General features: G+C 38.0%; 1 protein-coding gene and 1 pseudogene across 1 annotated transcript in view; one reads left to right on the forward strand and one right to left on the reverse strand.

The window, feature by feature from the left end:
• PIP4P2 (phosphatidylinositol-4,5-bisphosphate 4-phosphatase 2) overlaps positions 1–15,801 on the forward strand; it is a 56,501-nt gene that overhangs the window by 12,953 nt on the left and 27,747 nt on the right. The window contains exon 2 of the mRNA XM_036932787.2: positions 14,411–14,559. Coding sequence (XP_036788682.1) covers positions 14,411–14,559 — 149 coding nt within the window. The remainder of the gene's footprint in view (positions 1–14,410; positions 14,560–15,801) is intronic.
• Positions 1,427–1,927, reverse strand: LOC118936052 (U6 snRNA-associated Sm-like protein LSm8; annotated as a pseudogene).

Consider the following 15,801-nt stretch of genomic DNA (forward strand, 5'->3'; position numbering starts at 1 on the left):
CCAAAGTAAGAACAGAGCCATGCATATAAATGATATGAGTTCACATAAATCATGTCAGGAAAAATTGTATTTTTTGAAATAGAAATAAATGCAGTAGTTGATAAAGTGAGAGAATACATAACTCAATAGCTGTCAATACTTGAAAGCACTAGTGCCACAGATGAAATGCATTAATAGAATGAGGTAGAAATATTGCCTTATGAGACATGGAGGAGCCAGAGCAGAGGCTTTTATCATCCAGGAATTGGTCATTGGCAGGTAATTGGGTGTTTCTTGCCAGCATGTCCAATTGTATGGCAGTGTTTTGATACAACCCAACTGCCTGAGAACACTAGGGGAGGGAAAAATGGGAGATTAGTAGCTCATAGTGGAATTCAGTTCTCATATCACTTGCTGTGTAAGATTGGTTGTTCTTTTGTTCCTTGGGGTTACTGTGGACCCACATAAGCTCCTACAAGCCATGCTGGAGGTACTAGAATATAGATTGATATGGGTCCCAAGCTGATATTACCCTATGCTTAATAAGGTATGGCTGTTTTTCTAGAGCTGCTGTTAGGAGAAAGCAGTTCATGGCAAAAACCACAGAAAGGTTGCAGCACTTGAAGAATGCTAAATTGTGCTAGAGTGACCCTATGCCACCAGCCTCCTCTTTCCTCCCCCATACCTCACCCCTCACACATTCTCTATCTTGGTCAGATTTAGATGACTGTTCTGAGCTTCCAAAGTCCCCTGTGTGCATGTCTTTATCAGAGCTCTTACACACCAAATTGCACTACTAGTCTTACTGTCTTTGTACATGTTAAGAATGTGATCTCTTTGAGCCCTGGAGTGCCCTCATTCTCCATCATATCCCTGACATATTCCTAGCCCAGTGCCTGGTACAGAATGGATGTTCAAGTGCTTGACTGACTGACTGCTAGCTAACTCCTGGGAATCCATCATAGAGTGCCTGCTGCTGCTTTTTGCCTGATAATACCCTGGCAGAGCTCATAGAGGAATCTTGTATCACACCTCCTCAGTTACAGAAGTAGGATTGCCCTGGAGCAGCAGATTTAAAAACAAAGTGAGTTGCGGGAAGCTGTGAAAGGCATCACCACTCCTACATCTTTCAAGTCTTTTGTAGTGGCACTGATCTCTGCCATCCTCCCAGGGCTCTTGTGGCGCATTTAGTAGAAGTTCCAGGGGCCTCGACATTACCCTTCCTACCTTAATCTATGGGCCAGAGAACAAACTTGAGTATTTTTCTGGTTGCCAGGAATGTCTGTTCCAATTTATATATTCAGGAACAGGGAAAATAACTTCAGAGTGGGTCCCCAGATCTACTGGGACCACTGTGTATTGGACCAGGGGTAAGTCTACATGTATGACCTGATGGCCATAAGCCTTCTTTTTTTTTTTTTAATGTAGAAATATTTTAATTTACATCTCATATTACAATGAATCAATATGAAGTCAAAATCCACAATTACACTCTCATAAAATTTCCATACATCATCCTCAGAATAGTCAGTTTCTGTACAAAGATTTACAGATGTCCATCCAATGTATGTAGTTTTTCCTCAGTGTGCTACAGAGTTTAGAGGTTCTGCTCGAATATTCCCCAAATCAAGTGCAAAATCTGTCTCCTCATCAATTTGTCCAATGACTGCAACACTGTCACCTCTTATGGTGTATAACCCCAGTACCACTTGTTCTACTCTCTGTGAAGAGCTGAACACTCGTTCGTGGCTTTCATCTAAAGTCAAATTAATGGTCTGGTCAAAACCTTTCAATGTTCCCACAATCATTCTCCCATCAGAAGTAATATAACAGCAACAGTTCGGTTGATGTAGTTCTCCAAGGCGGACGTCATGATTCTCGGCCCGGCCGGCACGGGTAACACAGCAGCAGCGGCTGTAAGGGTAGCTAGAAACACCCACCAGGCCATAAGCCTTCTTTTATTATCATTATTATTTATTCAAGTATCATTGATATACAGTCTTATGAAGGTTTCACATGAAAACATTGTGGTTTCAACATTTACCCATACTTTCAACTCCTCACAGCACCCTCCCTGCCCCGACCATTTCAGTCTCTGTCTATCAGCATAGTAAGATGCTATAGAGTCATTACTTGTCTTGTCCATGCTCTACTGCCTTCCCCGTGACCTGCCTGTCTTGTAATTGCTAGTTAGAGTGCCCCTTAATCCCCTTCTCCCTCCCTCCATACCCACCTTCCCCAAATCCTTCCCTTTGGTAACTGCTAGTCCCTTCTTGGCGTCTGCAAGTCTGCTGCTGTTTTGTTCCTTCAGTTTTGCTTCGTTGTTACACTCCACAGACGAGGGAAATCATTTGGTACCTATCTTTCTCCACGAAGCTTATTTCACTGAGCATAATGTCCTCTAGCTCCATCCATTCATTTATTGGTAGGCACTTAGGTAGCTTCCATATATGGACTGTTATAAATAGTGCTGCAATAACATAGGGGTGCATAAGTCTTTTTTAATCAGGGTTCTTGTTTTCTTTGGGTTAATTCCTAGGAATGTCATTACTGGGTCAAATGGCATTTCTATTTTTAGTTTTATGAGGAACCTCCATACTGCTTTCCACAATGGTTGAACTAATTTACATTCCCACCAACAGTGTAGCAGGGTTCCCCTTTCTCTGCATCCTCACCAGCATTTGTTATTTCTTGTCTGTTCGATGTTGGGCATCCTACCTGGTGTGAGGTGATATCTCATTGTGGTTTTAATTTGCATTTCTCTCTGTTGGTTAGCGATGTGGAGCATCTTTTCATGTGCCTGTTGGCCATTTGAATTTCTCCTTTAGAGAAGTGTGTGTTCAGATCCTCTGCCCATTTTTTAATCTGGTTATTTGTTTTTTGGATGTTGAGGTGAATAAGTTCTTTATATATTTTGGATGTTAACCCCTTACTGGATATGTCATTTACAAACATATTCTCCCATATTATAGGATGCTTTTTTATTCTGCTGATGGTGTCCTTTGCTGTATAGAAGCTTTTTAGTTTGATGTAGTCCATTTGTTGATTTTTGCTTTTGTTCCCCTTGCCCAAGGAGATGTGTTCAGGAAAAAGTTGCTTATGTTTTTGTTCAAGAGATTTTTCCCTATGTTTTCTTCTATGAGTTTAATGGTTTCATAATTTCCATTCAGGTCTTTGATCCATTTCATGTTACTTTTGTGTATGGAGTTTGACAATAATCCAGTTTCATTCTCTTACATGTAGCTGTCCAGTTTTGCCAACACAATTTGTTGAAGAAGCTGTCATTTCCCCATTGTATATCCATGGCTCCTTTATCATATATTAACTGGCCATATATGTGTGGGTTCATATCTGGGCTCTCTACTCTGTTCCATTGATCTATCAGTCTGTTCTTGTGCCAGTACCAAATTGTTTTGATTACTGTGACTTTAGAGCTTGAAGTTTGGGAGCATAATCCCCCCAGCTTTGTTCTTCTCAGGATTGCTTTGGCTATTCAGGGTCTTTTGTGATTCAATATGAATTTTAAAACTATTTGTTCTAGTTTGTTGAATGCTGTTGGAATTTTGATAGGGATTGCACTGAATCTGTATATTGCTTTAGGCCATTTTGACAATATTAATTCTTCCATACACGAGCATGGGATAGATTTCCACTTATTGGTGTCTTCTTTAATTCCTTCAATGAGTGTCTTGTAGTTTTCAGAGTATAGGTCTTTCACTTCCTTGGTTAGATTTATTTCTAGGGTTTTTTTTTCCTTTTTGATGCGATTATAAATGGAATTGTTTTCCTGATTTCTCTTTATGCACATTCATTGTTAGTGTATAGGAATGCTACATATTTCTGTGTATTACTTTTGTATCCTGCAAGTTTGCTGAATTCAGTTATTAGTTCTAGTAGTTTTGGGGTGGATTCTTTAGGGTTTTGTATGTCCAATATCATGTCATCTGCAACAGGGACAGTTTAACTTCTTCCTTAAAAATCTGGATGCCTTTTATTTCTTTGTTTTCTCATTGCTGTGGCTAGGACTTCCAGTACTATGTTGGATAAAAGTACCACTTGATCATGATAGATGATCTTTTTGATACATTTTTGAATTCAGTTTGCTAACATTTTGTTGAGGATTTTTGCATCTATATTCATCAGGGATATTGGTCAGTAATTTTCTTTCTTTGCAATGTCTTTGTCTGGTTTTGGTATAAGAGTGATGCTGCCCTCATAGAATGAGTTTGGAAGTATTCCCTCTTCTTCTAACTTTTTGGAAAACTTAAGGAGGATGCACATTAGCTCTTCTTAAAATGTTTGATAAAATTCAGCCGTGAAGCCATTGGGACTGAGGTTTTGTTCTTAGGTAATTTTTTTGATTACCAATTCAATTTTATTGCTGCTAATTGGTCTGTTCAGATTTTCTATTTCTTTCTGGGTCATCTTGGAAGGTTGTATTTTTCTAGAAAGTTGTTCATTTCTTTTAGTACAATTTATTGGCATATATTTTCTCTTAGTATTTTCTAATAATTCTGTGATTTCTGTGGTGTCTGTTGTGATTTTTCCTTTCTCATTTCTCGTTCTGTTTATGTGTGTATACTCTGTTTTTTTCTTGATTAGTCTGGCTAGGGGTTTATCTATTTTGTTTATTTTCTCAAAGAACCAGTTCCTGGTTTTCTTGATTCTTTCTATTGTTTTATTCTTCTCAAATTTATTTATTTTGCTCTAATCTTACATTATTTCCTCTGTCTACAGACTTTGGGCCTCATGTGTTCTTTTTCTAGTTTCATTAATTGTCAGTTTAAACTGTTCATTTGGGATTGTTCTTTCTTGAGGTAGGCCTGTATTGATACATACTTTCCTCTTAGAACTGCTTTCACTGTATCCCACAGGTTTTGGTCTGTTGGCTGAGTTGTTGTTTTCATTTGCCTCCATATATTGCTTGATCTCTGTTTTACTTTGGTCATTGATCCATTGATTATATAGAAGCATGTTGTTAAGCCTGCATGTGTTTGTGGGCTTTTTTGTTTTCTTTGCATAATTTATTTCTAGTTTCATACCTTTGTGATCTGAGAAGTTGGTTGGCACAATTTCAGTCTTTTTTAATTTATTGGGGCTCTTTTTGTGGCATAGTATGTGATCTATTCTCAAAAACATTCCATGTGCATGTTCCATGTGCACTTGAGAAGAATGTGTATCCTGCTGCTTTTGAATGGTGTGTTCTGTAGATGTCTTTTACGTCCATCTGTTCTAATGTGTGCTCAGTGACTCTGTCCCCTTACTTTTTGTCTGGTTGATCTATCTTTTGGTGTGAGTGGTGTGTTGAAGTCTCCTAAGATGAATGCTTCACATCCATGTCCCCTTTAATTCTGTTAGTATTTGTTTCACATATTTATGTGCACCTATATTGGGTGCATAGATATTTATAGTGGTTATATCCTTTTGTGGGACTGACCCTTTTTCATTATGTAATGTCTTTCTTTGTCTCTTGTTACTTTCTTTGTTTTGAAATCTATTTTGTCTAATGTAAGTACTGCTACTTTTGCTTTTTTTCTCCCTTTTATTTGCATGGAATATCTTTTTCCATCCATTCACTTTTAGTCTGTGTATGTCTTTGGGTTTGAAGTGAGTCTCTTGTTGGCAGCATACATATGGGTCTTGTTTTTTATCCATTGTGCCACTCTATGTCATTTGATTGGTGCATTCAGTGCATTTACATTTAAGGTAATGATCCATAGGTATGTACTTATTGTCATTGTAGGCTTTAGATGTGTGGTTACCAAAAGTTCAAGGGTAGCTTCCTACTATCTTAACAGTTTATCTTAAATTGCTTATTACTTTATTTCAAACAAAATCTAAAGATTCTTTTTTTCCTCCTTCTTCTTCCTCCTCCAGTCTTTATATATTAGGTGTCATATTCTGTAATCTTTGTGTATCCCTTGATGAACTTTTATGATTTAATTTTGTATTTACTTAGTAATTAATTTTTTGCTGTGGGTTTATTTTCTCTGGTGACAGCTATTTAGCCTTAGAAGGCTTTCCATTTAGAGCAGTCCCTTTAAAATATCTTGTAGAGATGGTTTGGTTGTGCTGAATTCCCTCAACTTTTGCTGATCTGGAAATTGTTTAATCCCTGCTTTAAATGTAAATGATAATCTTGTCAAGTAGAATATTTTTGGTTGGAGCCCTTCTGTGTCATTATTATATTAAATATATCATGCTACATCCCTCTGGCCTGCAAGGTTTCTGCTGAGAAGTCTGCTAGTAGTCTGATGGGATTTCCTTTGTAAGTGATCCTTTTTCTCTCTGGCTGCTTTCAGTACTCTCTCTTTGTCCTTGATCTCTGCCATTTTAATTATTATGTCTTGGTGTTGTCTTTCTTGGGTTCCTTGTGTTTGGAGGTCTTTGTACTTCTGTGACCTGAGAGACTATTTTCTTTCCCAGATTGGGGGTGTTTTCAGCAATTATTTTCTCAAAGAGACTTTCTATCCCTTTTCTGCTTTTTTCCTTTTCTGGTACCCCTATAATATGAATATTGTTTTGTCTGGATTGGTCACACTGCTCTCTTATTATTCTTTCATTCCTAGAGATCCTTTTTTCTCTCTGTGCTTCAGCTTGTTTTCCTGTTCTCTCATTTCAATTTCATTTACCATCTTCTCTACCTTGTCTAATCTACTTTTAAGTCCCTTCATTGTATGTTTCATTTCAGATACTGTATTTTTTAGTTTCTATCTCTTTGTTGTAGTCCTCCCTGAGATCTTGGATATTTTTTTGTAGTTCCATGAGCATGTTTTTTACTTTTACTTTGAAATCTTTATCAAGAAATTAGTGATTTCCATTTCACTAAGCTCTCTTTCTGGCATTTTTTCTTGTAATTTTATTTTGACCAAATTTTTTTGCTGCTTCCTTTGGAATAATAACTTTGTGTAGGCAGCACCCTCTAGTGTCCAGAAGCTCTACTTTCGGGAGCTTCCTTGCGCCTACAGCAATGGTAGGGGTTACAGGTGGAGGATCTGGTGCCTGCCAGGAGGAAAGAGCTCAGCTGGGAGGGTTTCCTGCCTTTCCATTGTAATGCCTGCCTCCACTGCCAGGGCCAGTGGGCCGTGTGTGCAGGAAAGAGCCTCTGTGCTACAGCCCTGCAGCAGCCTCGGGTAGGGCCACCTTTCAGCTGGCCTGGCATGATGGCGGGGGCGGCAGGTGAGCAGATCCAGCTTCTGCAGGGAGGAAGGTTGTATACCACAGTGGGGTTCCTTGGGACTGTGTTGCCAGCCAGGGGGATGGAGCATCTGAAGCTCCTAAGAGTTCCCAACCTGCTGGGCTGAGAGTGCTGGGATGATTTTGTCTACCTGCCCTTTCTCCTGAGCAGTGAGGTCTGTGTAATCTTTGCCTCTTTAGTAACCTTTTGCTGCTGGGAGGTCCTTCAACTGCCTGCCTTTCTTTAGTCCCAGGAGGCTGGTTGTGCATATCTGTTCTCCACAAGCAGCTGGAATCTCAGCCTCTCTGAGTGTTCTACCTGTCTTTGCTTTCCAACCTCACTAATCTCCAGACCACCATGTAATGTGGGTTCATGCTCCTGACACAGATCTCCAGGGCCAGATATTCAGCAGTCCCAGGCTCCTACTCCCTCTCTGCTCTGTTTCTCTTCCTCCCTCTTGTGGGTTGGTGTGGTGGAAGGGCTTGGATCCTGCTGGATCGTGGCTTTGCTGCTTTACCCTTTTCTGTGAGGTCATCTCTTTTTCCCCAGATGTGGGCAGTCTTTTCTGCAGTCTTCAGGCAGCTTTTTTAGGATTAGTTGTATTTGCTGTATTTTCATGTTTTATGTGATTTTGGGATGAGGTTTCTGCCTTACTTCTTATGCTGCCATCTTTTTTCCAGTCCCTAAGACTTCTTTTTGAATCGTGGACCACAATGGAATTTTGAGTCTTCAGGAATTAGTTCCACTTAAGAGTCAGTTTCTAGTAATCCCTCAAAGATCTGGGCATTTTCTTATCCTCAGGGTAATCACTCTAGGAAATGGTGTCAGATGTCTTTGGGAATGCTTGGAGATTTACAATATATGCTTATGGCAGTGTTGGAGCCATTCCTCAAGGGCATTAACCAACCCTTCAATGAAGGTGTCCTGGGTCTATGAACTTGTTCTTGTTGGAAACTGGTTGAAAAATTGTGACTGTGCACTGTGGCTACTAAGTCAGGTTGCTAGGTACAGGACCCAGTTTTTTCTATTATATATAAACAGGTAACATTTTTCAGTTTACCTAACCATTTCGATTCCTAGTCTTATTTCAGTTAGTCACTATCAAAGGTCCTGTGGGTCAAAATGTTCTACTATTTACTATTTCTCATTACAATAAATGCACCCACCTTGTCTTTGGCTTTTAAACGATTCATTTTACCATAGGATCCCATAATCCTCACTGAAATCAGGCTGCACATCTCAGTGGAGTCTTCCTGCACTATAATGCTTTGCCTGCAGAGAAGAGCCATGACAGCAAGATGCATGTGATTCCCCTAAATGATGTATATATCGATGCCTTAGTGAAAGGCATATCCTCTGGATCCTTTCAAGGGATGTTGTGGGGCCTGGGTATGCAGTTATCATATGATAATTCACTCCAACATTTCTAACTCCCTAAGCCTTTGATTGCTTCTTCTGTATCATGCTAGGGATGTTCTAACATCCCAGCCTCATTAACTGTAAGGCCAAGTCTCATCAATCAACAAGTGAACTGATAGAGCTATTTCCATCTTTAAAGCAACCATGGAATCCAGAACATCTAACAAGTGCACCTGTGTCATTAAATTTGGCTCAAGTCAGTGTTACATTTAATCTTCTTTGGCTTAACACCCTTAGGTCAACTGTCACACATATTCTTCAGGTTTCTGACAGTATGTATTATCAAATCTTGTAATTCCTTGATGCATAAGCTCCTTCAGAGTCATACTTTGTATTTGTCTTCTTGGAGCAGATTAAAATTTGATCCTTTATGGGTCTTGAGACAATAAGGGGTTGGAGGATGGGTCTTAAGGAAGATGGCCATCCTCATGTAAGACACCGGCCTTGGGTGAGAATATTACAGAGTTTTCCAGTAAGGGAAGGCTCATCTTCTCAGACACAAGACATAAAGCTACTTTCTACTCATAAGCGAGGCTCAGAGTGACTCAGGGGCTTAAGATTCTCAGCTTTGTTTGGGTACAACCAAATGGCCACATTCCAAGTTTTAGAGTTCCATTCCTTTGCGATCAACATCCTGACTTTAACATGAGAGTCTTGGTAAGCCTGTGGATATACCTGACATAATTTTGCAATCCACAAGATTAACTTTTGAGTTTTTTTCCCCCCAGTAGTATAAGCCCTGTGACAACTACAAATAAGTGATACTTTTAGGACTGCAATAGAAATTCTTCGGTTCTTTGGCCGTGATTGAGCTGAAGGTTTAAAGACCTGAGCTTCTCATTTTCTTTCTGTAAATGCATTCATGAGACTCCATCCCATATCACAACTCATATAGTAATTATTATTGCCATAATAGCCAAGTAAAAGAGCCATAAACATTACTGTCACCTGCAGGGGATAATAGGATTCATCAGGATGCCCCTGCATGCCATCAATTACTGCCATATCTGTTCCACTGGTAAAGGAGCCCAGCACACATTCAAGCCCAAGGCATGACCAAAGCACTCCTCCAATTCTATTTCTCAGGGTCTGTTTCCTGGGATTACTCCTGATAATAATTTTTGTGTCAGAACCTGAAGATAGAAACCACATCATAGAATACAATAGAAAGATTGTCAGTTAGGTGTACAATTGTTAACTAGGTAGCTGAAAGGTAAAAATATTATTCTAAGGTATTAAGTAGATTTCAAGTGCAGAAAGCAGCTACCACCTTTAGGGATGAGAAAACAAAGGAAAGGGATTGGGATTATTAAATTTAGTAATGTAGAGGAGGGACCGTGCAGAACTGAATGGACTATGACTTCTGAGACACACTGGCCAGCAGATGCTGATGTCTCTGAGCTCTGGAGAAAGACTTTGTGTCTCTGGGGAAAGGGCTGCGAGTCCCTTCTTTCTCCTCCAACCTTGCAGGCTCCCTTTATCACCTCCTATTAACAGAATATAACTTGCAGTCAGCTGGCAAAGCCAGTACATGATTTGAAGCTCCAGCATGACGAAGCCGAGTAGGGTGGATTTGGAGCTGAGAGCCGCCAGTAACCTCATAACTAGCACATGTACCTTCTGATCTGACTCAGCCAGTTGGAGCCTTCCGAGAATGTCATAGTGCTGGAAGAACCCAGGAGTCTCCTGGAATAGTCTTTTTTCTTTGGTTTTGGAGAAGAAAGAGGAGAAGGTGGCCTTCCCTTTCCCTGTGTTGAAATGGACTGCAGAGGTTTTACACTAGAAGTAGGTATTTCACAGCAGCCAAGCTCACTCTGCCACTAACCCGTACTTTTCCACAAAGATCCTGAGGAGGAGAAAAAGCTAGGGCTTTCCTCCCAGACTGGTCCCTTATGCTTTTCTTGCGTATCCTTTAATCATAGTGTCCCAAAATATCTCTCATTTTAATCCAAGTTCATTTTTCAATTCTGATAACATCTTTATCAAGGGCCTGAAGGGCTGAATACAAAAAGTGTATTAGTGAAATAAGTGAGTTAAACTGGAAAATATTGCCATTGAAGAGACTTATGAAGGAGTAACTAAGATAAAGGTTAGAGCCATCCAGCAAAACAAGCTTTAATGTGCTGGAGGATATATCTGGTAAAAAAGGAAGTATGGATTAATACACAAGGATGAATTAGCAGGATGAAAGGGCTGTTTGACATAAAATCAGTAAATTAGGTCATTATTTGTGATGATGGGAAAGTGTTATTTGATCACTTATGGGTTTATATAGTAACAATGGTTCCTTTTGAGTGTTTTAGGATGATCATTATATATGCCTTGTGATCCATATTCTTTTTCATCTTGCTTCTTTTATGAGCCTTGGTTTTTATATGATGTTTTTATTATTGTGAACTGATTCTCGTTTCATACTCTATCCTGTTTTTTATTTTTCCTGACTCTTCCTTCTCCTCCTCATAACCCCCTTTTTGCTCAGATCTGATTCTTGTCGAAGTGTTTCTCTAGAGCCCTCATTAGTCCTTCCGTCTTTTCCTTATATAAAACCATTGTTATTGTGCAGAGACCTCTGGGAGAGGAGTCAGCTCTTGGCTTTGCTGAAGTGCTATATAAAAGGCTATTCAAAAGTTAGAATCTCTGGGCTTCAGTTTTGTCTTACATAAAATGAAGAAATTAGACTATGTAATTTGTAAGATTATTTGAATTTCTAACAATGTACAATTCTAGAACTTGAGGGAATTTTTCAGGATTGAAGACAACTAGTCTAACGAACATTGCTCACATAGAAGAAAAAGATTTGTCACTTAGACAAACTCCATAGAGAAAATGGCTATTGTTTAAATAACAAGTAAGACTCTTCTAAAATGAAGAATTTTTGTAACTCTAAATGTCTAATGATCCTGAGTGTTGAGATTGCAGTGAACTTTGTACTCAGGGCACAAATTTGAAATTTGTATATGTTAGTGGTGATCTATTGAGTCTTTTAAAGTGAAAAGAGAACAGTCTAAGTTGCTAATTATTAGAGGTTTATAACTATGGAATACATTTCTGGAATTAAGAGTGCATTACAAGAGGAGATGGGAGTGACAGGTGAAAATTTCCTTGGGGTAAAAGTACAAGAAATATGGTTAAGTCTGCTTGGGACTGAAGTAATGGACAGAAAATTGAAACAATAGGCCTGAAAGCACTGTTCAGTAGAGCAACTAAGCTGCAATATCTGTCATTCTATCAATCTCTTGGATTGCTTGCATTTATCTGGTGGGCCAGGACCATGTCCCCTGACTACCTCACCACTCTCAGTGCATGATTTGGAGTGGATATTCTTCTACTTAGAAGAGAGCCTTTTTTTCAGCCAAGCTATACCCCCCCTGCTAGAACCCTCACTCCTCTTCAAGGAGAGTAGCAGTAATATACATAGTGTTATTTTCCCAAGAGAAATAGATGTATCTGATAAATTTCAGTGATTCATCTGTCTATCCATCCATCCATCCACCTATCCATCCATTCCATAAATATTTAGTGAGCCTCTGTCATAGCCTAGGCACTGTGACAAGTGCTGATGAACCAGTCCTAGACACCCCAGACATGATCCTGGCCTCACTGAGTTTATGTCTCTCCCATTTTAGACTTCTAATCCTCACTCATTATTCTCCACCCCTCCACCCCTCCCCCGAGACACACACACACACACACACACACACACACACACACACACACACTTCTCAAGCCTCTGAAAGATTTTGGGCTTGGAAAAATTCACAACATTTTGTTGGCTCTGATATACTTCAAATGCTTAAGATCACCCATTGAAATTTTTAGAAGATTCCTTTGAGCAAAGCTTTTGCCTGTCAGAGTGGGTGGGTTTCACTGTCTTTTTGTGTAGCTGCAATGAATTGGCTCCTCCCCTCACCCTCATTGCACCTTTTTTATTTGTGAAATTGTCTTGTCTTTAAATTTCTTTTCCGTCATGCTATGTAAGATGAGACCTGGAATTATGGGAGAACTCTTTCATGTTACTTTGTAGTTCAAGGAAAAGGCAAGAGAGGAAGTTTTTTTAGTAGTGCTATTGCTAATAATTATTAAAAACAATAGTTATTACCACACAACCAGGCAGTGTCCCTTGAATTTCTAATGAGGTATGTATGCTTTTTCCCAAAACAGTACCTTCTTTATTGAGATCGGATAAAGTAATCTGCAAATTGCAAGGGCTCAAATATATTGTTGTTGACTCATTGTTCCTTTAACCTGTTTTTCGTCTTGATTAACTCATTACAGGTCACTCTGGATCAACCTAAAATTCTTTCAAGGATTTAGAGCTATTTTTATAATTTAAGCCATCTAGCTTCTTTTCAAGTTCCATGTTTTGCATTGTTCTGGTATAAGCCTTCCAGAAATGTGCACATATTGTCATTTTAAAGTGGCTTCTTTCAGAGCCCTTGCTGCTGCAGAAATTTGGCTTGTTAGGAATCATTTGAATGAATAACACTTGTTGCTAATCCTTTGCAAGTCTGAAAAATTCCACATGCTAAACCTTAAGGATGCTGGTGGTAGTATGTGGATTTTAAACATATTACACTGTGCTATATGCTCTAACTCATTTAAAAATATCACAGAGTTCAGAATCTAATCCAGTGGATAGATCTGTATTTCAAAAATAACTCTTTTCATGATTAGCTGTTATGATTGTATTTTATAGTCACAGAAGTTCCTTGAAATATCAGTTCTTTTTAGTGGGGCATCAGTCATGTGTTGAGGTGTAACCTTTCTAGATGTCCTAAGACAATACCTTACCTTGAACGGGCCTACTGTGCTTGTACTGAGATAGCTGCAGAATGGGGTATAGACAATCCCTTTTAGAAATCCCATTCCAGAGTAGTGTATCTAGATTCTTTTTCTCAGACTTTTATATAACAAATACATACCTGTGGTAAATGAACATGGTTCTGAAACTTTCCCTTTACCCAATCAGTCATCCTTAGGACTCTTAAAGAACTGTGTATATGTGTATATGTTATTATGGCAATTTTCTAACACACCCAAAAGTAGTAGGAATAAAATGACCTTCTATGTCATTATATTCCTCAATTATCAACATTTTGCTACTCTTGATTCATCTATTAACTCATTGTTTTTTCTTGTAATATTTAAACTAAATCCCAGACATCATATTTTTTACAATAAATAACTCTAGTGCATTTCCTGCATTTTGAAAGTGAAGTAAAAATTTGAGGCTAAAAATTGGTTAAATGTGTCTGAAATTAAGATGGTACCATTCTAATTAGCTTTGTTCCATGTTGATAAGTTTTGTTTTCTAGGTTTTTGTCTTTCCTTGACTGCCACCAAAACTCTTATTTTGTTCTTGTCAAATCCAGCAAATTATACTGGTCCTGGTATAAACAGAGTATGGCAACTACACAATTTATGTGTATGTGTAAGTGATTTAAAAACTGTTCTCATTGACTGTTTCTATTTCTTGGTAGTCAGATCATGAGTTTAAGATTTTTACTTTAGGCATAAAGTCATTACTTTCCTATTAAGAACTATGAATTTACACATAGGAATGGGGTGGGTATTTTGAGTACAGGTTAGTAAAGGAAACTGGGTCATTGGGGGTAGACCTAGGCAAATGTGATTTGGATTCTATTAGAGTTAAGAATTTATTTCACAAGATAGTCCCGTGTATGTTTATGCTCTGAAACTAGGATAAGTTGGCTAGCTTTAAAAATAAAAGAACAGGAAATTTTTGATAGTTTCTACTTTACTTGTGTTGCTTATACGCTCAGTGTAGCCATAGTATTTCTGAGACTCTTGAGTCAGTGACTAATGTCTTTTCAGCGGAACTCCCACCTCCATATACAGCCATTGCCAGTCCAGATGCCAGTGGTATTCCAGTAATAAACTGCCGAGTGTGCCAATCTCTTATCAATTTGGATGGCAAGCTTCATCAGCACGTGGTTAAGTGCACAGTTTGCAATGAAGCTACGGTAAGTGGAGATTTCCATTAACAAAAGCATATTTGTTATCTGATATCCTCTCCCTAAAGGAAGTGCTCCAATAATGTTACTTAAAGGTAGAAGCGGGCTGGATGCAGATACGGCCATACTTTTTCATTCTTTCTCTCTTCTCTTTCCTTTTTTTTGTACAGGGATGTCTTGGGGTGTTTAAAGCTAATTCCATTATGAAAATTTCATGGTGAATTTAAATATAATATCATTTGGTTCTTTACTTTCTAAAATAAGATGGACTGTAGACAGTTTTTTTTTTCTACACAGGAGTGTAGACAGTTATTTATAATTCTCTTCATCACAACTAAATCCATTCTGATTTTCGCTGAAGTGAAAACATACTATAGTTCACTTCAAATGTGGACTTTGTACTTATATGGAAAATTATTTAAACTTGTTTTATGTCTGGGGGATATCTGTTTTTTTTTGGCTTTTGTGATTATGCATTTATTATTGCTATTTGTGCCAAATTATTTATGAAGAGCTTGGTATTTTACTCCATTTACTTGATATTAATGTAGTGAAATGTTCAAAAATTTGAAGGGCACATTTTTTTTTAACTGAACTTTATGAAAAGCAGCTACATTTTAAGTAAAAATTTTAGTTTCACATAATAAACTGGTAATGTATGTACTGGTTAGATTAAATATATTTCTATTTTCATGGTTAGGCTTTATTTTTAAAATTTCAGTCTCTCAAAATCTACCATTAAATATTAATTTAATTTTGGCATTGGTATTTTTTTCCACTTTATAAAGTCTAAAAATAGCCAATCATTATTGTGTCTCTAAGAGCCATAAAACATGGATACTAGGCTTATTATATGTTTTATACAAATGTCATAAAATAAAACCTTAAGTCATGAAACAATGTATTTCATTGTAAATACTGTAAATATTTTTTTTCTAGGAGGGCATCATTTGGAGAAGAACTTTACAATATAAATAGGTGATGCCAATACTATTTCCTTTTTAAATTAAACACTCACTAGCAAATTTAATTAGCATTAATTTCCTTAGTGTTCTTTTTAGAGTTGGTAAGAGTTGTTAGACAAATACAATTTTAAAATGTACCAATGCCTAAACATGTCCTTGGATTTGATATTAGTGTTAAATTTTTCTCCTGTTCCTCCTCCCATACAAATTTTTGTTCTTTAATGAACAGAGAAAAAGGAGTTTCAGCTTTATATATATACTTGGAAGTAAGTGGAGCAAACTATGT

Source organism: Manis pentadactyla, chromosome 3, assembly GCF_030020395.1.
Source record: "Manis pentadactyla isolate mManPen7 chromosome 3, mManPen7.hap1, whole genome shotgun sequence".
In the NCBI taxonomy this organism is placed as follows: Eukaryota; Metazoa; Chordata; class Mammalia; order Pholidota; family Manidae; genus Manis; species Manis pentadactyla.